This window comes from Pinus tabuliformis, chromosome 7, assembly GCF_031772625.1.
Source record: "Pinus tabuliformis cultivar Carrire ecotype Pingquan chromosome 7, CPIR1, whole genome shotgun sequence".
NCBI classification, from domain to species: Eukaryota; Viridiplantae; Streptophyta; class Pinopsida; order Pinales; family Pinaceae; genus Pinus; species Pinus tabuliformis.
Genome location: NC_142293.1, coordinates 577,574,397 through 577,599,180, shown reverse-complemented (window position 1 = coordinate 577,599,180; position 24,784 = coordinate 577,574,397). Strand labels below are relative to the sequence as shown.

General features: G+C 34.7%; 1 protein-coding gene across 2 annotated transcripts; it reads right to left on the bottom strand.

Annotated features, from left to right (window-relative positions):
- Positions 1–1,080: 1,080 nt before the first annotated feature.
- LOC149248737 (transcription factor-like protein DPB) lies at positions 1,081–18,148 on the bottom strand. Of its 2 annotated transcripts, none has more exons than XM_089458539.1 (11): positions 17,902–18,148; positions 17,523–17,705; positions 16,587–16,824; positions 16,302–16,378; positions 15,980–16,023; positions 8,226–8,288; positions 7,934–8,080; positions 7,667–7,735; positions 7,410–7,508; positions 2,096–2,166; positions 1,081–1,980 (listed from the first exon to the last, which is right to left on the bottom strand). In XM_089458539.1, exons 1-11 carry the CDS (start codon positions 17,996–17,998, stop codon positions 1,701–1,703), a joined length of 1,368 nt encoding a protein of 455 aa, XP_089314665.1. In that variant the 5' UTR covers positions 17,999–18,148; the 3' UTR covers positions 1,081–1,700. The 2 variants fall into 2 exon arrangements, with proteins under 2 accessions (XP_089314665.1, XP_089314666.1); XM_089458540.1 differs by having other exon boundaries at positions 16,587–16,812.
- Between the last annotated feature and the right edge of the window lie 6,636 nt (positions 18,149–24,784).

The following is a 24,784-nucleotide window of genomic DNA, read 5'->3' as shown; positions in this document are numbered from 1 at the left end:
AATTTTTTTATTTAAATTCTATAAATAGAATCAATATCATAAAAACCAATTAAATATAAATAAAAAAATCTAAAATAGTTAAAATTCACTTCTAAAAACGAATTATATTCTTGAAATCCCTAGTTTGCAATGATACATAAATTATATTCTTGAAATCCCTCGTTTGCAAATTAATGTTACATAAATTATGTTCTTGAAATCCCTCGTTTGCAAATCAAGCTAATCTAATGATACATATGAAAGATCTTTCGACATCACAAATAAAAAAGGTATTTTTTGCCACCCTCGTTGGCGAGCTTTTTAACTTTGTTTAGTCAACTTGTCTGTCATGTTCTACAATCTTTGCGAAAGTAGGCGGAACTTATTTTATTAGGATGATTGAGTCTATTTGTTAGAGGTTTTCCAAAATAATTTTAGGTCTAAATTGCCCAAATTTGTTAGAATCACAAGTTTGAATTTTGAATTCTCCATATTAAGTTTTTCACGGTGTTGAATCCATCTATATTTGCAATAAAAAAAAATCAAAATTTGACCAATTTTTTGCCCATTCCAACCATATAAGCAATTTTATTTCTTTATTGTTTTTACTTTAAATTAGCTGTCAAATACTTTTTCACAAGAGACCGGTACTAAGTAGCAACCCTGCATATTACACATTTTTTAAATTGAAAAAAGTTTGAAAAAAATTTTGCACTCACTAAAACTTCAAAAAAACTTAATCCCTAAAACTTAAGAAAAGGTTTAGACTTAATCCCTGTCAGTGCATAATAATAATTTAATTATTACAATAAAATGAAATTAATAATTAAAACTTAAAATTGGACACTCTTGAACGAACCCCAAATAGAAATATTCTTTGTTCATGCATAATGGAAAAATAAAGATTGATATACAACATATGGGAAATGATGTATGCATAATTTCTGTTATAAAATGTTTCTTTTCACACTGATTTCTATTAAAAAATGTTTCTTTTCACTATTAATCTAAATAATAATGTACATGGCATTTTATAAAAAGAAACAGCCTCAGGCACCACAAACAGAATCAAAATAAGGGAGGTTTTAAAACAAATCCCCCAACATCAAAACATAGCCACTAGGGCATGTAACAGTTCATATATAGGAAACAACAAATAATATACAAAGTCCTGGCCACCTAGCCCAAATCTGAGAAACATACAAGTCCAATCTCATCCCTCAAGTAGTCTAGCCTCGGTGTATAAATTTTAACAAGCATGCAAATGAAAATAAGTTGCTTTAACTTATTAACAGACATCAAAACTCGAATCAAGGAAATCCTCTCGACCTGAAAAAAAGAGGGTCAATCTGTGTGATCCTCGTTGTTCAACATTGAACATATTTCTGGTTTTAACTGAAGAGCTCAGTACACGAATAGACTGCATAAAGTCTATAAATGACTGCTTAATGTCCTAATAGGACAGTTTGGAATATAAAGAAAATTCCTCTTTATATCACAATAATGTACATTTCTTACTCTCTCAATTCAATATATAACTCTTCCCGCTTGGGCTAACAGGTAGCCCACATGCTGAAACATATATACTATACAAGTAATGACAAGCAGGTATAAATGAAAAGAAGCAATACATATAAACTCGGTCTGAGTATGACTCCCATCAGAGCAGGAGCACTTACTAGTACAAAGCTGAAGCTGCTTGGCAACAAGCTCATGGACCATCATATAAAGTTCTCGTTCTTAATACGTGTTTTTATTATGCCTGGGTCAGGGGAGGAAGAGCAGATTTTCCCAGGAATACTTGAGAGAGAATAGGAATCTGTATCACTTGTCCTTGTTGAATGAGGGGATGAGGTACCCCTGTGCGTGGTTGATAGAACTGAGTAATTTTTCATAAATTCGTTGTCTGGCTTTTCATCAACTGGACCATTACTATCTGGTGTTTTGCAAAATCGCATTGCTTTCAGCACAAATGCATCATCATGTAATTCAAATGGTGTACTGCAACACCAGACATGGCCACAAATGTAAAATAAAAATCAGTGGAATTCCATGAGATCAAGCACTAACCTTGCTTCACTAGCATGTCATAAATAGAACCGAAAGAGGGGTTTACCTATTGAAGTCGAAGTGAACTAGCTGCATGTCTTCTGAGATCTCAATGTCAACAGTTGCATGGGGACGAGTCTGTTTGGGCAGATAAATATCATTAAAACCATAAATTACAAAATGGCTTTGGACCCTAATGCAAGCAAGAAAGACAACCGGCAACGGGGTTGTGAAGAATTCAAATCTTAGGGTTCCAAAAACATTTTAATAATGCGACTAATCACAAATACCCATTTATAAAATGAAACTAACTTAATAAATTTATTTAATCACAACCTTTCATTAGAGTGAAAATGAAAACTATTTTTAATTAAATCTTAAAGTTTAAACGTAGACATAATTATGTAACGAAAAATAAGGTTATCAAAACTTTTTAACTCTACTTTTGTGGTAGTAACATAAGCCAACATAAACATCGAGCAAATTCTGAATGCTGATTCGCATGCACTCCTTTATGTGGGATCTATCTCAATTTATTTGATATAAATTTTAAAAGGGAGAATTTCAGAGTTATGAAACGTGTTTATCTATAAAAAGGAAACTTGATTTTAGGCGGTGGTGCAGGTAGCTGTAAATAGAAGGGCAGTTAAAAGTGAAGTGATCCATGGTTCTTTAGAGTTACAGATGAATAACAAGATGGCAACACTTTCAGCACTCCATTCCAAGAGAACATAGATGTAAGACAAGTCACCTTGTAAGACAAAATTGATGACAGGTTAAAGATGAATATTTTAATCCATAGGCAATGTTTTACACATTGTGAATGATTGTGCCTCAGATACTAGACAACATTGCATTCTAAGAACTAGCTTGACCAAGGCATGACTAGCTGAATCCAGAGACCTTTAGGAGGACTTTTCACGAATAAGGTTGCATGTCTCATAGATTTATAAGAGCTCTGAAGACCACAGTGTTGTGTGCCTTTGGTCCAAATTCTTGAACTGATTCAAGCTTTTACTATGTTGAATTTCACTCAACTAAATGTCAACCTGGCACTCTATGTTAATAAGTATTCTACTATAGGATAAAAAAAATTGAACCTTCTTCACTTGATTGTTCCTCTACCAAAAAAAAATGAGTCAGTCATGACTGGGAACTCTAATCCCCGATCTCAACCTTTCTTTTAATCTCTGCCAAGTTTGAACAATGGAATCAATATTGTGGTAATAAAATGGCACAACCATTTAAAAGGACCATGAACAAATGCGAACCTGAGCTATGACATGATAATGGTTATGGTACCTGTATCTCAACCTTCTTGTTTAATTCACATCATTATTTTGTCTGAACCAGGTCCAAGAACATATATTTTCTCTCACGTTCGAAGTATTGCTTCAAGAAATCTAGTTTCTTTGGTAGATCTCTCTATGGTCTTCTATTCAATAGGTTGGCAAAAGGGTAACATTTCCTTGAACATCTGTCAAGCAATCTTCCTATAGTCTTGTTTCCAAGAATCTCTCTTCTGCTCTGTTGTCAATAGGTCGACCATGATTTCTCTAATACTCGAGCCACTACTCACAGAACTCTCATTGTCTTCTCCTTTTGCTAGTATATTCTGCAACTGTCTTCTCTTCTGTTCTTTTTCAATTCCTATGCCTCAACTTGGACCCTCTCTAGTTCTCCTCGACCCTTCATCTTTTTCTACTATGGCCACTTTGAGTCTCCCACATACCAACCTGACTCACTCATGTTGTGAAGATGTGATCACAGTCGCTCCAAAGGTGAAGCAAAGCTGGCATGGGTGAAAAGAATGCTCTTGCAATTCAATATAGAATTATTCTTGGCATTTATCAGCTGAAGCTGATGTCTGGACTCTGACTAGCTTCATCAATCAAAAAATTTCCAAGAGTTTGTTGAACCACTCAGGTAAATTCAACTTCCGGCATCTAATTAATTCTTTTCTCTTTCAATCATGAAACCATTAAACTCTTAATGCTGGATCATTCATCATATTTCTTGATTATCTATTTAAAGAGTTCTCTAGGAGCTCCTCTAAAAAGTTCTGATCACCAAGCTGAGAAAAATAGTATACCAGTTTGAGTCACAGAGAGATTATTTCTCATTGGAAAACATCAAAGATAGTTGTCAATGTTTGTTTCCCATCAGTTTTTGGCATCGCTCCCAATTATCATTCTCCTTGCAATTCTAACTCCCTATCATCAACTTGAGTCAGAAACAACCTCCAACATGCACCGTGACCATCAGATAAAATCAAATTTATGATGACCACAGGGACAAATGAAGGTTATGACGCTACCAAATGCATTATCAAATTTGTGAAGCCAAGACCCACAGTGCATCAAACTTTTTACTCAACATTGAAGACAAGTTAAACAATTCAGAATGGGATTTGTTACAACACATGACTCCCCAGACACTTGAAAATTTTTACTGCTAGTGTATATTGTGGGGTAGTGTTCCACTTCTCATCGCACACGGTATGCAGCATTTTATAGTGGCATGCAATGCATCCCTGGCTAACTAATTAACTGATTATGACCGCAAGCCATGCGTTGTCCGCACAGTGAACGAATGCCACATTAATTTGGGACAATTTTCTATGAAATGGCCCATTTCTTCATAATGATAGCAGGCAGTCTGTTAGCTATTTTGACTAAGGAACAGAAGGCTACATTCTCCCTTACTCTGACACCTGTCCTCGCAGGTAGATGTTCTGGCTTCTGAGTTGAATAAAGGCAAAAAAAAATTATATTTACAGAAGCCAAACCTTTGTTCACCCTATACAATTCCTCCAATTTTTTCAATGCTTGGGTTAGAAACTTCCAATAATGGAGATCCAAAGTGCTAAACTCAACCCATAAAAGGTTCTGATGACCATTTTGCCTCCTTAGTCTTCTTGAGAGACCAAAGAATAGGCTTAGAGTAGTGTTCCCACACAATCAAAGTTTAATTTTTAAAGTTTTTCCTTCCATATGTTCATGCTGGAAAAAAATCAAAAACACCATTCCCATGTTACTGAAACACCTCAGGCACAATGCCCAATTTTAATCATACTGACCTAACCCAATTTTGAAATAAGCTCTTGACCAAATTTACCCCTAACAACAAACAAAGATACTTTTTGATTTTATTATCGGATATCCTCTTCTGGAAATGCAGTATCATATAAACTAGAAGATCATAGTATTCGTCTCTCCTCATATTGGAATAGCTGCTTTTGTATTTTCCTTTGGGCTCCTCTTCCATTCTATTCTTCTTGTCCTTTTTTCTCCATCCCATTATTATTCAAAACAAGATAAAAGAGAAAGCTAGTAGAGTTGCCAGAGGTAGCTATGGAAGAAGAAGGTTGTACTGAACTTTTACATGTGACTTTCCATATCTTGATTTGAGCCAAGCACTGTACCTTGGCTCTTCATCATCTCTACCCTGCATCGAGCATCATTGCTTTCCCTCAAGAACTGTACCCTTGCTCTGCATCATGTCTATCCTCATTAGCACCAACCACCATTTCTTCGGATAACCCCCCAATAAAACTATTAACTAGCAATCTAAGCCAAAATCAAAGGCAAGAACATCTCAATATTTACCAGGAACCAACACGGAATGCTCTTAGAATATCAAGGATGGTACAGAAAAAGGAATGTCTTCAACTTATCCCCTTAAGAACACCCTTCCCGACATGGTTTTCTATCAGAGGTGTTTATGTCTCCACTTCTAGCATCCTATGTTCACTGTATGACCATTTCCTTTTAAATAACTGTGCTCACAAGTGAGGCCATCAATTCGATCCATCAGCTCTAGAACTTATATTTTACTCATAGAACATAAAGAGATATCTTAATCAGCTTTCTGAGAGCACAGATTTCAAATTTTTCCATAATACCCCCATGATTTGCTTGTCCAATGATGGAAGTCGGCCTAATTGGACAGGATTAGGTTGAAAAATATTTCAAAAACATTTAGATGCATTTGTTTCCTGAATAATATGCGAATTCAGTGAGTAAATTAAGTTTTCTAACACACCAAGGGACATATCTGGACTTGGAAGTCTCCAGTCCCAGTATCCTTTATTGATTCTCTTTCTACCTTTTTTTTTTCTGATAGAGCAAGTCCAACAATATAATCCATCATCTTCACATCTGATTTTATCCATAATGTATAAAGGAAGATCCAGTTTGTCAAGTGCATGGATTTCCACAATGCCCTCGTGATTTCCTGAATAAGATGGCCATTCACTGGCCAGTTTAGGCTTACTAACTTCTGTCTCATCTACTTGTTTGAACTTTAAACTTCCAATTCTAGAATCCTATGCTCATTTTCAATTTGATTCCTATTTCTCTTTTGAAAATTTTCCTCATATCACCCTCTTCACAATCTTGGATTTATCTATCCAATATTATGAAAGATCTTTAATTATATCTCAATGTATAGATTTCAACTATTTCCATCATGCCCATGTGATGTGCATGTTCAATAATCAGAACCAGCCAAAAGAACTGGATATAACTCTGGAGTCTGAACCAGTTCTGAATCAGGGTTCTTCATTGCTTTCTTGGGATTTGCCTATCCATTCTGTCATTGTTATCCATTTCATTATGATTCGATTCATTCTCAGATGTACAATATGTAAGAAAGGCCTAGACCAACTCTAAGTACTGTAATGAGGTTTCTCTTGAAACATCTGGCCAGTGAAATTTCATGAAGCTTTCAAAGTGAATAATGAATACTTTGATGACTTTAGTTTCATCATTCATGCTTGATTAAGCTAGATACTGAAAAGGCTTTAAAGAATACTGGGATACAGTTCTCATGATTTTCAATATCACAGACTACAGAAGATTCCCATGTATAGCTTCAACTAGAAAAGGGACATAAAACATAATATTAGGCAGAGGACTTAAGTTGAAATGGGAAAACAACCACCTTCCTCTGTTTATCTGACTAGGAAATAAGAGAAAGCAAACCAAGTTAGAAGAGATATATATGTGATTCAGGTCTCAGTTTCCCATATTGGCTACATTTAGACATTGGCAGTGGGAGCTAGATAGTCGGTCCATTTAATGAATCCATAGTAAGCAAAATTGTTACCATATTCAGAGCATATGTACTCCATCCAAGGTAAATCAATGTTAGGACCTCTTAGCTAGATGATAATCACAGGAGAAACTAATAAATAAACGGATAATGAACTCAATTGCACAGACAGAAATTACAATTTCTGATTGTACTGGAGGTTTTAGCAACCAATGAGGCTAATGAAAGACAGGAAAATGAGAGTAAAATAATTATTAATTAAAAATATAAAGATGAGGGCTGCATTAAGGATACAATGTAGAAGATGTTGAAGATAGGGTTCATACCTTCACCAATATGAATGGTAATGTCACACCTCCAGAAGGACTATTGCCTGACCCATATACTCTTTCATTCCGCTGTACTAGATTTTGAAGGCCTGTTATCTTTAACCAAAAATAACCAATATAGACAAAATATTATTTTTTACTAAACCGATATCTTAAAGGGTTGACAAAGAAATACTGCATTGGACAAATGTATTGCTTGTCTAGCATATATTACTAGAGCTCATGAATCAGCAACAAAGAAAAGACCTTTTTACCTGTTCTTTGAGTTCCTGTAAATAAGCCCTCTTTTTTTCAATCCTATTTGTCAACCTCTTTCGCTCAGTCTATAAACATCTTCAAATAACAGTAAGTTAAACTTTGATTCTCAACTTACATGATCCAGACATTTATGTACTGCATAGGGTGCTTGACAAGTATTGTATTTTCTTTTATCACTTTTGATATACTGTACATTTTTATGCGTACACTCGATGCGTTTGATACAATAGAATCCAAAATAAATTAAGAAGATAAAAGGAAACCTTTAGCCTTTCAATGTCACTTAGATTTGTTGTAGGTAGCCCTTTCCATCTAATCTCCTTCTTCTCCTTTGATATTATGTCCATGGCCATCAGTACGTTCAGTGCATCATACACCCTCCTCCTAATGTTCTTCTCATCAAACTGTTGCTGCACAAATTTCATTTTCGATCTGTAAGCCTGATCTGACTTCTATAAGCTAAGCCAGATATTTAAATTACTAATAAGATTAACTGCAATAACAGTGAAAAACCATCGAAAATGAAAGCCTGTGCAAGAATTCCGTATATCCAACCTGATCTTGTGAAAAATGTGTGCTGTTTGGATTCACAAATTCAGCCACTAATTCAGATGCAACCTGAATAACAAAAAACAAACTGTAAGGTATGAGTGTCATAAACCTATGTTTTATGCAGTCTATTGAAAATAGCTTTTATGCAGTCTATTGAAAATAGCCATAACAAAGACAGATGTTCTTGCCATCTGAATTACTAACACTGCTTTTCTAAGTTGCGTCTCATGTAAAATTATTCTAGAAAGTGGTTTTAAAGTTGGAATCCACAGAGACAGAATGAGATACGAAATTCAGCCTTCTTGAATAATTTCACATCCAAAACAAAATAGACCTTTATGACATACTTCAGCCATAAAGAATCCATATATGTAAAGTGCACACGTGCATTTGACCTGAGTCAACGAGAGTTGACCACGCTCATGTTGAGATAGACCAAACTTAATCCCAAACTCCTTTATTAATCCCAGAGCATATTCTCTCCCAAGATGCAAAATAAGTGTGGAATGAAAAACTTACGCTCGTATTGGCAAAGGTTTCTCCAGAGCACTCCAGTTCACTGTTGTCTAGATTTTTTGTACATGTATGTTCTTCACATTTTTATCATACTATTTCAACAAGATATCGTAATTTGATCATACTATTAAAATGTATATTTTCTTGGTTAATGTGTTCTAGTGAATTGCAGTTGTGGGATAGTTTATAACAATGTGTGATCTCCTGTAAGCAGACATAGGAATCATCCTAATATTTTATAGTATATACTGATGTTTTTTTCTAATAACGTAGTAGTGTTGGGAATGAAAATGGTAATGTCAATTTATAATCATTAATAGTTACAGACAGCAATCAATCAATGATAGGTAGTTTAAGCAATCCCAATCGAGGCAAATAGCGACATATTACTAATATTGGTGTGATGAATGCCTCATTCGAATTAGGTAATGGTCTGGTTTTGTGAGATTGGAAAGTGCCCATAACCTTTTGGGATGAGGTTACTGCTGAGTACTACATTCCCCTTGTTGCTTTCATTGGAAATAAAAGTTTCAAATCAGATACAGAAATCCAGATTGCAGATAGGATTGAGATCTTGAGAACAGATATAAGATTATCTTGACGTTGGTTCTCTTGAAGTTTCAGCCAAAACAGATATACTGGCTCTTGCCTATGTAGTGGGGGTAGCTTGCATATCCAAGATTTGGCTTGATGATGCAATTTGTATGATGCACTCTCTCTTGTTTAAATAAAATGTAAAACGTATTTTACAACAAGCAGGCAAGGTCTTGATGCAATTCTATTGTTGTCTTCTATTATTGTTATAATAATTTGACCTTGTATTTCCATTGGGAATGAACTTGTATGACAAATCATTCCTAACATTAGACGGCTATACCCTGTTAGATTGGCAGGCAGAAAACAAGGTCGTCAGACATAATAACATATTGTTTATGCAGACTAGTTTGAGCCCATATGCTCAAGCCTCAAGCAGTGGCCGCATAAGACGGAGAAGGAGAAGATTGCTTTGGAAACAGTGAAGACGTAGCAGATAGGAAAATAGCCATTCAGATTCAAAATTATGCAAGAGGAATGGGTTGTTTACAAGAAATGGTAGACAATTTCTCATTTAATAGCATGAAAAGTTATCATAACATGCGTTTGGTGAGAAAAGTTGTCACGTTGAATAAGAATCCCAATTGAGTAGAGAAATAAGACGAATAAATTCAACACAGCACAAGGAGGATTTGAAATTTGTATAGCAAATTTTTGGACTTGGAGAAATCTTTAGCAGATAAGTCTGTAGCTAATCCAATGCCACTCTTCCGTTTCCCCTGCCCCCAACTAGGAATAAAGGAAGAGAATATGTAAAAGACGCATTTAGGGAAATGCGAGACAGTTCGGGTTTTGGCTCGACAGGTGAGAGACCAGAAAGATTGTTGAATTTGCAGCAAATTTCAATGAATCAACTTTAAATCTTTGAAGGGAGGAAACTAGAATATAATCATATAATATGTCGTTACTTGAAGGCTGTACAATCTTTTCGAATCAATATGGTGAAATAAAAAGAAATGGTGTAGTTTGGGGTTTTCTTCAAAATAGGTAGTGGTCACCAACTATCAGTTTCGTTGTCTCTGTCATTATAAACGTTTTGTCCACCCACATTTTTTTACTAATCTCGTTTTAGTTTACAATGTTCTGAAACTTTCTAACCACAAGAATGTTTCGAGCTTTGAATTTCCAAATGGCATAGAATTTGCAATCAAGGTTGTGCAAGTTTCACCGTATGGTACCTGAACCAGTCTTGCCATCTCGTCCAAGAGTCTTAAATAGCATTTTAACACTTTACATAGAATATATGAAATCTATAGATACGATTTTTAATCTCCCCAAGGTGAGACATGACTTTTCTTTGGCAGTTGATGACACTGTTCAATAGCTCTGCACTTGGTTTTGAAGTTGAGGCCTGCTTTCAAGAGTTCCTCCAACTCCCTGGTCCATTAATTCTACATTAAAACAGTATTGTTCCTCATGAGTATATTTATGATTGCTCTAGGAGTATAGTCCCTCATGTAGTACATCAAACTATGCATGTGAATAAATTTATCTCTTCAAATTTTTAGTTAATTATACTTTTCTAATTAAGTATCAGTTTATTTTTGTTTTTTTTCTTAACTAATTTTCAAATATAAATTGTGCAAATTAAAATTGGTTGTGGCAGAGAATTATCTATTTTTTATTCCACTCATTTCCCATTGCAATGGAAGAAAGTTCATCAGCGTCACAAAGTAGACCACCCATTTCCCAACATAAATCTTCCACAGTGGCATAAAAAAAAATCCAAAGCAAAGAATATCAAGAAGCAAAAAAAGCCTTTGAAGCAAGGTTATGGGCAGCTGTGAAATGCACTCAATCTTATAGTGGAGGAGCAAGTGGAACCACTAGTTCAAAGGTTTGGTTGTGCCCTTATTGTAAAATATAGAAATCAGGGAATGTAAGAAGAGTTCGATGGCATTTATTTGGAATGGAAAAAAAATAACAAACAACTTTATGTCAATGTACTTAAAATAGAGAAAGCTTCTCTAATTAAGCAATTTAATGAACTTGAAAAGTTGAAACATATTGTTAAAGGTTTAATTCAAACCAACAACAATCCTAGTGGATTGACAATTGGTGGTCCACACTCTTATTCTCAACATCAAGTTTCTGTTTCCCACCTTGAAAACTTATGGGATGTAAAAGGGAGGGGAAATCTTGATCCATCCATTGGATGATTTTTTTTCGCAAATGACATAGATTTCAATGTTTGTAGCTCTCTTTATTGGAAGGAAATGGTAAGAGATCTAGTTAACAATGTTCCTAAAGGTTACAAGCCTCCTAGTTATGAAAAGATGAGAACCACAATGTTATCTGAAGAAAGGACTCGGGTTGAAGCTAGACTTCATGACATTAAAGATAGTTGGAAGAAATCTGGGGTTTCCATTGTCTTAGATGGTTGGACAGATGTCAACCGTCATCCCCTTATCAATATTTTGGTTTTTAGCCCAAAAGGATTTATGTTCTTAAAATCCCATGATATCACAAGAAAGACAAATGATGATCCATATCTAATGGGTCTCCTCAAAGAGGCCATAGAGGTTGGAAGAGAAAATGTGGTCCAAATTATTACAGATAGTGCCTCAAACAATGTCCTTACTAGTGGGTTGATTGAGAATAAATATCCAACAATTTTTTGGACTCTTTGTTCTGTGCACTGCTTGAATTTGCCCCTGAAAGATACTAATAAAATTGCATGAGTTGATAAAACTATAACTGAAGCAAAGATGCTACAACACTTTATTGTTAATCATGCAGCATCCATAGCAATTTATAGGAAATATGAAAAACTTCAGCTTCTTCGATGTGTCGAGACTAGATTTACAACTGCATTCATTATGCTTCAATGCCTTATTAAAATGCATCAATCTTTGAGAGAGATGGTGGTATCAATAGATTGGCAAAGGTGGAAGGGTTCTCATATTAGGGATGGCCCAAAAGTTGAGGACATTACTATTGGTATTTCTTCAGAGGATTTTTGGAGGAGAGTGGAGGATATTGTCACCCTCATTACACCTATTGTTTCCAACCTTCACATATTTTAGTAGTGATCAACCATGCTTAGGGAATGTGTTTAAGAGTATCGATCAAATGGGAGAGAAACTTCATCACATAATGGAAGATGAAAATTCTAGGATCAACAAAGACACAAGAAATGAAGTGTGGGAACTTTAGTCTGACAAGGTGGAAAATGCCTCACAACCCTCTTCATTCAATTGCATTCCTACTCAATCCTAAATGGTTTCATAAGAAACCATTTTCAAATGTAGAGGTGATGCAGAACTGGAACACTTTTATAAGTAAGTGTTACGATCGTCAGGATCGCACTGCTTTACGGCTTGAGCTAGGAAAGTACTTGAGATCAGAGAACCACTTTGCAAATGAAAATTGTGCATACAATAGAGAACAACTTGGACCCATAGACTTCTGAATACAATATGGTACAAGGACCCCTTCATCATCGGTTGGCTATTTGTTTTCTTTCACAAGTATGCTCAATAATAAATATCTTTAATGTATTGATTTATTGTATAAACAATTAAGTCTAATGTTCATTTTGACTTGTTTTCCTTTTAAAATTTCAAATGACTATGGCTAACATAATGCTAATTTTATTTTGCAAGTGACTAGTTCCTCTGCATGTGAAAAAAATTGGAGTGAATCCATTCAACAAAGAGGAATCACCATGCACAAAAATGGCACAAGATTTGGTCTTTGTACACTCAAATCTACACTTGTCATCTCGACAACAACTAGGATACAAAACTAGACCATGAGAATGTGGGATTATGGTGGTTCACAAAATGATGGAGACGCTGAGCTTCCACTTGAGGTGCTACAAGACAATGTTGAAAACATGCTTGATGATACTACGAAGTCTACTGACCAAAATAATGCTTTTGGAATTTTATCAAACTCAACAACCATTCTAGAAAATGAGCTTGAAAATCTAAATTATTAGGTTTACTTGCATTTTGCATATGAATTGTTAGAAGTGACTTTAGAAATACATATATATTCAAAATTATGCATTTAATTATTTATATTTCAAATATCTTATTCTTATAAATGTTTGCTATTTTCTTGGAATTAATGATTGGCTAAATTTTTGGATCTACAAAATTATCACTTCTTTCTTAAAACTAAATCAATATTTATGAATGTTTCTTTACAATTTCACAAGCAGAAACATTGGATGTTTATGATTAATGCTTTGTTTATATTGTTCACCTTTAATCTTGTTTTTTTCTCTCCTTGTTTCTTATATGCGAAACCTCCAAACTCCGTGTCTCGTACCATTCTTGTTTCTCATTTTATTTCCCATTTCTCGTTTCTGGTAACATAGATATAAGGAAGAAATGTGAAACAAAAGCAAATTGAATTTCTTAGATGATATAAAAAAGATGGTTCCCTTTTAACATCTTACAAAATATGCATTAGCATATCATAAATCTAAACAAATTAAAGAAGAACTAGGAGAACCAGTAGACTGTAATAAAGATGTGGGACACCTGAGTCACAAGTAAAACTCACACTGGGTGTGAATCAACATATGGAACAGTTCAGAGTGTGATAGATGTCCACTAGAGTGGGATAACAATTAGTCAAAAGAAAATGTAGAAGCCTAAATTTATTTAAGTAAATTTTATGGTTACTTTAATGGTGTTCGTTTACGAAATTGATAATAGTTTTCATAAGTTTGATTGTAAATTCTTCTTGATTAGTAATATCTTAACTTGCCCCGTGGATGTACCATGTAAATTTCATGTATTTTATGTTATTCTTAATATTTTCATTATTTCTCTGCTCTTGTTAATAATTTACAGACTCTTGAATACCAACAATGTCAAGAATGGAATTTGCACGTCATCAGGCAGATGTATAACATCCGAGAATGCCCTTGAAAGAATCCAAATTGAAATAAATAATGATCTTCAAAGAATGGAAACTGAAATCAACAACAATACAATATATCAATAGAAGTCAAGTGAGGTACCAATAATCGGCTATCCAAAATTATTGAAACTAGGACGGGCATATAAATTAAATGGCTGATAAATGCAGATAGGAATCAAAATATTTATGTGCCATGTGTAATGGTGAGAATCTCTATAGGCAGGAGATAGTGGAGGTCGGGAACGGAAAAACTGTTTAGAAACCCTTAATTTCATCCGTTAAATTGTGTATACAATGAAGGATATTCTTACATTTTTAAATTTAGACCATCCATAATTTTTTCTCTCTTAAAGAATGGAAATTCTGGAAGCCCTGTTCCAAAATAGACCATGACTATAAGTGTAAAAATAGTAGTGTTCAGCAGAAATTTTTGTCAATTTTACTCAGGGCAGAAATCGAGAAAATGGTAGTTTTAAGTTGGTGTTTGATAGCATTGAATCCATTTCCGTATTCAAAAATGTAATTTAAACAACAGAACATCACAATTTCATCAATAATCATGTAGCTAAATTCCAGCCAAAAAACCCAAAAAGACACCTAGTTAGACTGCTCTTTATAAAAAGGGATATAAAAACAAATAAATAAGCATTAAAATTTCTGTATTCAAAAATGCAATTTGAACAACCAAACATCACAATTTCATCAAGAATCATGTAGGCCAAAAAAGCCAAAAAGTCACCTCTTTAAACTGTGCCTTACAAAAAAAAATAGGCATTGAAAACAGTATTCGCTAAACATTAATCCCATTTGGTGAATGCGCTTACTAACATAACAAGCCAAGAAGATCTAAATGTAGAAAATTATGACATTATACAGGAAAATGCACAGAAATCAAATCAAGAAGATCTAAATGTGAAAAATTGTGACATTACATAAGAAAATTCATAGAAATTCCGAGTCAAGGAACAGCTATAGTTGGTCCAAGCAAATGATGTAGCATATATGGGGAGTGCACATAGAAAATTAAATATTAGATAGAATTCACAATAGTCATTTAGATAAGGGCATGGAAATATAAATATACACTTGTGCTCATATCTGAAGGATGAATTGGTGGAAATATGAAGATACACTGTTGCTCATATCTCAAGGATGAATTGCTGTGCCGAGTCATGTACATCAATTAAATACTCAATTTACAAAATGCTAATATGGGCTAAAAAGAAAACTAGATCTGGATCATAAAAGAATGTTGCATGACAATGTGCATGATTATTCATTTCAAGAGGTGAGTTCAAATGGAGAGTAATTCAGACATCTAAAACGTGTTTCTTCCCTGACATGAGTGTTTAGCACGATATATACTAATGCAAGATAAATCTCCCAGTCAAGCTTTTCTCAACCAAAGAACTCATGGACGGTCACAAAGGAAATGATTTTCCTGATACCCCTGTTGTTGATGCGATGTAACTCTCTGTTCATAGATCTATGATGTACTTTTTTTCCATGAAGTAATATATGCAACAACTACAATAAAAATAAAATATCTAGATAACCTGCTTAAAATGGAAGTAAAGCCATACTACTTCTACAAAGAAGTATTTTGACAAAAAAAATAAAAAAGGAAAAGATGATTTGAAATAAAAGGTTACCATTCCTTACTACCTGTATAAAGAAGAATTTTGACCAATAAAATCAGAAAAGGGTAAAAATAAGAATTTTGCCATTCATACTATAATTTCAAATTACATTCTTGATAATTTACGTGCCTCGTTGTATGTTGTCCAGCCCTTGCTCTCCACTTTCTTACAAACTGCATGTAATGAACATTGAAACAACAGATTGAGTCAAACACCAACAGCATAATAAAATTAAAAACGTAAATGCACAACTACCCTTTTTGGGGAAATTTTGCACTTTTGCAAGTGACAGTATGAAACAAACAAAAAAGGTTTCTTCCATAAACAACGACTGTTATCATTCATGACAGTGAAAAATAAATACCATCTATTTATCTGCAAATGATCAGATAATTATGGGAATGATATGTTTGAGATGGAAAAAATTAACTTAAGCAAGCAGAGCAAGCACCTTTCATGCTGAAATGCCGGAGTCCTCTGCCACCAGTTACACCAATACTGGATCGATGAATTCGTCTTCTCTTCCTCCTGCCATTCACAACCCAAAGCTAAAATTAGCCGGCAAAAATAGTAACATGTGAAGCCATTGCAGAATATTTATTTGCAGGAAAATCATAACATTTCAACCAAAGGCTACAACAATCCAGGTAGTGACGAGCAATCCATAAACTAAGCATATCCCTGACTAAATTCAAATCAATCTGTCACAGAAGACATAGGAAAAGATGAGACTCACCCTACTGTCCCTGGAGACTCAAATTCGTCCCCTTCAGCATCCAAATGGTTCAACCTCGCCATCATATTGTCTGATGCAAGTCTGGCCATCGCCCCGTCACTACCTCTTGATGAAGAACCATTACTTCCAGTATCCACAGAAACCAATGGCACTGATGGGCATGGGTTAAATTGTGGATAAGTGGTAGGTGTCCCATTAGAGATAGGCAACGAATACGCGCCCGCCCCTGGCCATAACTCTGAAAAAATTTCATCAGTATTCATCCCTACATAAAAAAAATGGAAATAGGATTTTATTGATTCGCATGCCTATTAATCAAGCATAATTTAGTTACGAAAAAATTGAAAGGAAGGAAACTTGAACCTAAATACTCTCTCGGAAATTAAGGCAACCGATCCATATGATGAATGCGGTAAATGACTCCACAGGGCTTTAGCTCATGGGGTTAGTAGTTATAAGTGACTCCAAAGGGAGTCAAACATCATGGCTTGGATTCAACATAATGTATTGAGAAGATTCTCTGCAGAATCGAACTCATGACCACAGGCTGGCCAATGTAGAACGAGCTTAGTCATTCAAAAAAATAAAAATCGCAAAATGTGGCCAGTACAGGTTGAGCATTACCATGGAAGATTCATATATGGGTGATCAAATTACTTGTAAAAAACACGGCCATAGCATAAATTTGAACCCGCTAGACATGAAGCGAACTAAAACATTTCATAAAGGAAATAGTTTAAACCACAGAAACTAAATCTTAACAATTTTGGCATTTCAAAATCAATATGAGACAAGGTCCTATAGACCAGATTGGCGTCAGAGGATATTAAAAGAAAACTAAACAAACATATCAGCTTCTTTCCAGGAACAATTTTGGCATTTCAAAATCAATACGAGAAAAGCAATCTATACAGCTGAGGACACAGACAAACTTACCATTTTGCACAACAATAACCCCATTCTGAATAATTCCCAGACTCTGAGCGTAATCATAGATGCCAGCTTCATGAAGCTCATTTATAAGATCCCTCTGCAGACAATTCTTGTTGTTGGGTACATTTGAAATTAAGAAAGGAGCTGATACCAGCCCAACTCCGTTGCTCATACTCTGGATTGAACCTGTCACCAACTCAAATTGCAGACACATGATCATTACAAACTAAATGCATAAACTAGCATAAACTAAATCCATTACTTTACCAAACATACAAGATAATCATTAGAAAAGAAAAAAAAGACAGCTAGCATACGCGGAAAGACTGAAAATAAGGAGGAAGTTTTGCAGCATAAAAATTCAAATGGTGATAAAACCAACCTGCAGGAAACATGGCGGAAGACTGAGAATGAGACGCACCCACAAAGAGCATTGACAAGATTAAGATCGTTTGGAGATCAAACTGCACTTGGGTCATCCTAAAACCCCATGAGCAGACAACATTTCAATTGGGATTTCAGTAGAAAAAGGAGGAATCAACTCACAATATTCTCTACAGTATACTACTCATAGCTATTCCAATACTGAGAAAGTGTGCCGGACAGTTAACCAGCTCACGAGATAAAAAGGTCATTCTCAGATCATTCCTCTCATTCCACCCTTCATTTTATCTTATCTGGACACTTGTTACCATACCATTTCCATGTGAACCATTCATTTTATTTTTAATTTAATTTCATGGATAATCGCAGTGATATTGGGTAGTGTTCCCTCCTGCATAAATCTGAATTTAGCGTTCACTTCAGTTAATGTTCCTCTCGCTGGAAGGGTAGCACCGGCCAACTTTGTAAAGGGCTTTGAATTTTATATTTTTATTAGGTAATAATTTTCAAATGTATTCGTTGAAAAGTTATCTTTGAAATGTATAATATATTTTAATTTAATATTTATATTTATATTTATTAATTATATTAATATGTATTTATATTTTGAATATAAAATGAAGGATATGAAATTGAATATTGGTAATTTATTTAATATATATATTTTTATTTTCATTATAATTATTCAGTCTTAATTATCTCATTAATAAATTAGATATTAAATTATTTTTCATTCGTTAGTAATAACTATAACTATAAATTATTTTTATACATAAAAATATGATAAATTATATAAATTAAAGAAAATGAATAACTCATAAAGACTTTAAACATTACTATTAAGTTTATAATTTTTTATTAATTAAAAAATGTTTAAGTCAAAGCACAAATTTTTATTAATTAATAAAATGTTTAAGTCAAAGCACAATAGTTGTAATGGTAGTTAGCAGGTCTCCACCTAGACTTTATTCTCTAGAAACATGTGTATTTAAAATTTGAACATATGCCATCCTACAAAATTATATATTCACCGATTATAGTTTGAAAAAATAAAGACATCGAAATAATAACTTTTCCCAGGGACCTTAATTTGGTATGAAGTTTTTAGATGGTTTTTTTATTGAAGTTTTGAATCGTCGATTTAATTTTTCACATCATTTCTTAATAATTTTTATATATATTTTAAATATAGTTTATGGATACATCATTAAGGTTGAAAAATATTTATTGTCGCATTTTCTAATGATAGATTCACTTAGCAGTGCGAAACATTAGGTTCACAAAATTCTATAACAAATCATTCCTCCTCTATCTAAAACCATCCTCACCTATATAAATTCATTATTTAAATTAACCTTTTTTAAAATTTGTATAATGCAGATTTTACCATTAAAAAAAGACTTATCTGCATTATACCCTCTACCTCCTAAGAGTTTGTATTATGTGGATTTTAATTAGAAAATGACTTGTTTGGATTATACACTCCTAAAAGTTTGTAGATTTAATGAGAGAAAATGACTTATTTGACCAAAGTTTTTACATGTAGATGATGTCCTAGGACCATGTGAATTCCATGTCAAGTGTCCAATCGAGTGGCAACTTTTTTAAACGACCTTTTTACTACTTTATCTTATCCTTTTAATTTTAACTTTAAATTATTTTATGAAAAACGCCATATTCTAAATGCCTTCTTAAAGAAATGCTTCCGGATCCAATGTTTCGAAGTATTCAGGATTTTTTGTTTACGTTAGTGAAAGTGTTTGTAAACATGGAAATTTGTTTTTTTTGTTACATGTCATTACTCAAAGTGTTTATTGAAAATAATAATAATATTAATTAATTTGTTGTATTAATAAATAATTTTGTCTAATTTTTTTTATATGGTAATGTTTTGGTATCTTGTTTTTGCGCATGGGATATATTTGAGTATTTTGATTTGGGACTTTTTTGTTTTTACATGTTGGTTTGCTTATGGGAACGATCATGACAATATCCTAGTTCTTGTGCTTCACATATCCTGAGTATTTTTTAATATGGTTCTATTTTGTCTCTTTGATTATCTTGGTTTCCTTCAACCCGGGGAGACTTGGGTGGTAATCTTAATCTCTCAAGCCATACCCACTGCTCTTTACCTACAATTGGTGGGACGTTAGACTCATAACTCGTCGTAATCTGTATGTACGCCTGGACATTCCTAGTGGTCTTTCTGTGTTGAGAGGGTTTTGGGATCCCAAGTTTGTCACCAATCGAGCAACTGCAAATATAATGCTTGGGTCTTGGGGTTAGCCATTATAGTGGTCCTCTGGTTATCAATTTCATGGCACACCCTTCATCTGTCACTGGCTCTTCAGCTAGGGGGTTCGTGGACGTGGTAGAAAGCAAGGGCTACACTGTGGTACTAGCCAATCCCAACCTCAGCCACCGAGAAGTTGGGGCCACAAAACTACCTCTCGGCTCATTCATGACACAGCCCATGTATTTTAAACTAGAACTTCGGTTCAGGTTCGCCAACTTATCTCTAGTTAGGAAGCTGAATTAAACCATAAGGCAACAGAATTAGATGTGGATTTGGGTGATTGGCAGGATTTGGTGCCTGATGTGGGCCACTCCAGAGGAAGGTCCTCCCAATACAAGCAAACAGTCTATCTTTATTGGATAATGAAGAACATTGTAGCCAAAGCTTTAGTTACCCCTCCAGCCGAATATTCCAAGACAGATTATGGAACAAAAGGATCTCCAGCTGATTTAGTTTCAACTCCAACAACAGAATGGATGCTTCAACCGCATTGAGCAGCACATTCTGTGCATCCATCAATCCGAACTTCTAAGACCCAATGTGAAGGATCCAGCCCCAGTGGATTATTCAGATGATTAGTGGCATGGTTGGCTAAATTTTGGCTTTTGTTTTGTCATATGCAGTACTTACAATTTCTAGTTTTTGATCTTAGTTATTTAGTATATAGAAGGCTACATGATATTCAAACATATATAGCTATGCTTGACAATCTTAAACTTTTCTGCTTTTGGACAACATATAATGTTGTTAGGTGGCCAATAAATCTAGTTTCCCCTTGGGTAGGTTGAGGCCACCTAATGATTTGAATTCTATATGTAACCTATGTTTTGAAGTAAATTAATGAAAGAGGTCCTACCAAGCTTACAAAAAAAAATTGATGATATAATTTTGGGTGAAATTGTGATCTTTTGTTATTTAAAATGTGTTTTTAAATATAAAAAATGATGTGATGATATAATTTTGGGTGAAATTGTGGTATTTTTTTATTTAAAATGTGTTTTTAAATGTATAAATGGATTTAACATCCTTTTGATTGTCCATATTGTATAACTTAAATTTGCGATTCTAACAAATCTCTACTGAATTTCTAGCAAAATTTATTGCCAAATATACCTATAAGATAAGAAAAACTTAACATACTTAAATTAAGACTTAATAAATATTATAATTTGTAATTTAAGATAATTATAAATTAATATATTAAAATTATATTATTATATTAAAAAATCGTTAAACTTTAATTTTATTAATTAACATAATGAATGGGGAGGTTGGAGGGGGATGGGGAGGGGCAGGGTCATTTTTGGCCTTGGTGAACAAATGGTTTTGCAATATGTGTGGGGGCTCAAAAAAGCCACAGATAATCATATTGAGTTCCTTTCCCTTTGGAAAGGACTGGAACTTGCCTCAAATCGAGGAATTAAGTAGATCATCATCTTTAGAGACTCCTTATTGGTTATAAGGCAATTCATTAAAGCAAAGAAAATTATCAATTCTTTATTTTCCCTTTTGATTCTCATGATACATGCAACATTCACATAATTCGATAAAGTGAAATTTTATCACATATATAGAAATTTGAACTCAAACGTTGATGAATTAGCAAAAGGAGGGTCCATTTTGACTCAAGGGATTCTCAAAATCAATGCAAAAATCTCATTCCCAATCCCATAAATGAAATACAATTATTGTTTTCTAAGGATTGAAGGGGGGCGATTTATGTACTCCACTCCCCGAGATTTATCTCTTTATGGATCGACAAAAGTCTCATGACAGTATGGTCAGGCTCAATCCTTTAAGTGACATGTGTACAAATGGAATTCTCCGATGAACAAATGGCCCCTGATGCTCATTCTCTTCTATCATATCATCTTAACTCTCCCTGGAACTGAGTTATTGTTATCTTCGTTAGCTGCAGTGATCCCTTCACTTCATAGCAGGGTGGATTCAATTACAATGTATGGCATGAATATTAGGTCATTTCGCCTATGTCCTAGTGCCATTTTCACTGTGATGGGAAATCGTTGGCTTTAGTTGGGCTTGTCTTTCAGTTGCAGGTTCAACTATATATGGTTCTATGGAAGTTATTCGCTTTCTCAGGTCTTCATTGTTGGGGCCGGGAATTTAAGCTCTATAAACAGTGGTGTTTTGGCTCTTTCTACTCTCGTCCCTCTCAAGGCAGGTTGGCATAGTATTGCTCTCTCCACGGTGGGTTTCATGGAAAGTATGGATAAATCATAGGAGCTCCAAGAGACTATTAGAGCCTCGGAGCTAATTAACAAGTTGTTGGATTCTATGAAGGCTTTGGGCTCCACTATCAACAAGTTAGAGAGTTTAATAGAGCGACAATGATGCTCTTTCCCATCCTTTGTGGAGGATAAGCTTTTGGAGCACCATGCTGGCATGGAGTCCTCACTAGATAGACTAAGTTATGAGGTTAGGTAACTCTGGAAATCTCAAGTGTGTGTGATAGAAGGGATGTTGAGGAGGGTAGAGATGTTGAAGCCCGTGCTGGGCATAGAAGGACTCGTTGAGCTCATGGCTCGGAAGATTTTGAACGTGGCCTGTGGTGACTACCCATTGTGGTTCTAAAAATATTTTTTTATTGTGGATATTAGTTTGCTCTTGTCGTGTAATTATCAATTATGCTAGCTTGTAAATATTGCTTTTTGTTAGGCTCTTTCTGTAGAATCTATGGAGCACATCATTTTCGACTAAAGATTTTTGTTAGTAATGGAGACAGTAAACACTATGTTTAGTCATTCAAAGATCTCCCTTTTGTGGATGACTCAAGATATAAGGTTTCTAATGTAAGGGTATTGACCTAAAACCTAGACTTTTATTAATATAAAAATTCCTATCTTTTCCGTTTAAAAATAATAATAACATAATGAATATCACTATGATATTAGGATCACAATGTAAACCCTGAATTCTTCAATCGTCGCCTTGTCTCTGGGGGATTTTCGGTTGTAGGATTCTTCCCTTCATATGAAGCTCCCTCATTTTGGTGTCATTGCTCTAGATCTGTTAAACCACAAGGAATTTCTTTTGCGACAAGGGTCTTCCCTCCTCCAAGGTGATGCCATTGCTTCAAACCTATCGAGATTTTGGGTCTTCTTGACGTCGCTTTTAGGGGGTACACTTTGTCTACAGGTGAAATTATCCAACTTTATCTTTACACTCGCAGCCAGAATTCAAGATTGAACAAGAATCCCTTCCATCTCAATGTGGCTCCTACATGGGGGTAGGCAGCTTCAAGAATGGATTTTGCTCAAAGATTATGGTATAGCCAAGGATGCCTTAATCCCTATAGTTTGAAGATTGAACGAAGGAGCCAAAGGCTAGAGTGTTCCCTCTTCCTCTCAATCATAATCCTTTAAGTATGCTCTAAAGCTAGGGCTCTTGCAACTGACTCCCAAAGATATCTCAAGGCTAGCCTTCATTGTAGAACAAGTAGAAGATATTCCAATTATAGAGGTGAAAGACTCCCAATCTAATCATTGTAGCTTAACCTATGACCAAAATGTCAAAATTTCGTGTTTTAATGGGCTATGGCCATCAACATATGTGCTTTGAGATTAGGTACATCAAACTTGGTCCTCGAATATAAATCTACATTTTGTTCAAAGGGATTCTTTGTGGTTTATTTCAAAAATCAAGAGGATCGTCAAAGAGTTTTTTATCAAGGACTCTGGTTTTGGGACCACTCTAGGCTCTACTTTCAACCATGGTTTCCTGAATTCAACTCTTATTCCATGACAACTCTGGCTATTCCAATTTGGGTAAGACTTCCTAATATGTCCATTAATTTGTTAACTCTATAGATCTTAGCTTCTGTAGCAAACTCACTAGGCCATTTTATTAAGGTAGATACAAACAAGCTTGGGAGGGGTATTGTAACCATTGCACACATCTATTTTGAAATAGATCTTAGCAAAGAGTTACCTAGTAGGATCTTCATCAATTAGAATGGTCTAACCTTTTTGCAACCTTTGGATTACGAAAACATTACTTTCCGTTGTAGGTCCTATCAATAGCTAGGTCATCTCCAGAAAGCTTGTCCTTTTTCTCAAGGGAATTTCACCCCCTGATGCCAAGGAAAATAATCGAGGATGGAAAGACCCAAAATATTGAAAAGGATCTAAGAATTTCTCATCTGACAAGCAAGACAACATGCAACAACAAAAATCATTCATAGCCAAATCTAGTCATTCAACCTCACCTCAACCCCTCATAGTGCCATCTCCTCTCAGAGACTCTAGGATCTCTCCTCCTTCGCCATCTCCCCACTCTTGTCTAGATCCCTTGAATGGAGAAGAAAGAGACACAACCATGACCTTGGCTTCATCCAAGAGCGAACATAAGCATCTTCATGAATCAGATCACTTGAACAGTGATAAGGAAGCAACCGTTATTGCGCACCCTCTGAAAATGGAGATGCCTCAAAAAAAGACAACCATTATCTCTAAGTCATCCGCTCCTAACAACATCTTGGGATGAATTGATATTCGCAAGAAAAAAAGAAGAAAAGACCTTTGGATCATGTATTTTCAATGCATGTATTTTCTATTTTCAAAACTAT

Bases quoted from the DNA above. Each gene is read 5' to 3' on its own strand.
- LOC149248737 (XM_089458539.1), bottom strand. From the start codon at position 17,998: ATGACCCAAGTGCAGTTTGATCTCCAAACGATCTTAATCTTGTCAATG. The intron at 16,379-16,586 runs GTGAGTCTCATC...TGTGAATGGCAG, and splicing joins GAGTCTCCAGGGACAGTAGG to GAGGAAGAGAAGACGAATTC. The intron at 1,981-2,095 runs GTAAACCCCTCT...CTGGTGTTGCAG, and splicing joins GTTCACTTCGACTTCAATAG to TACACCATTTGAATTACATG.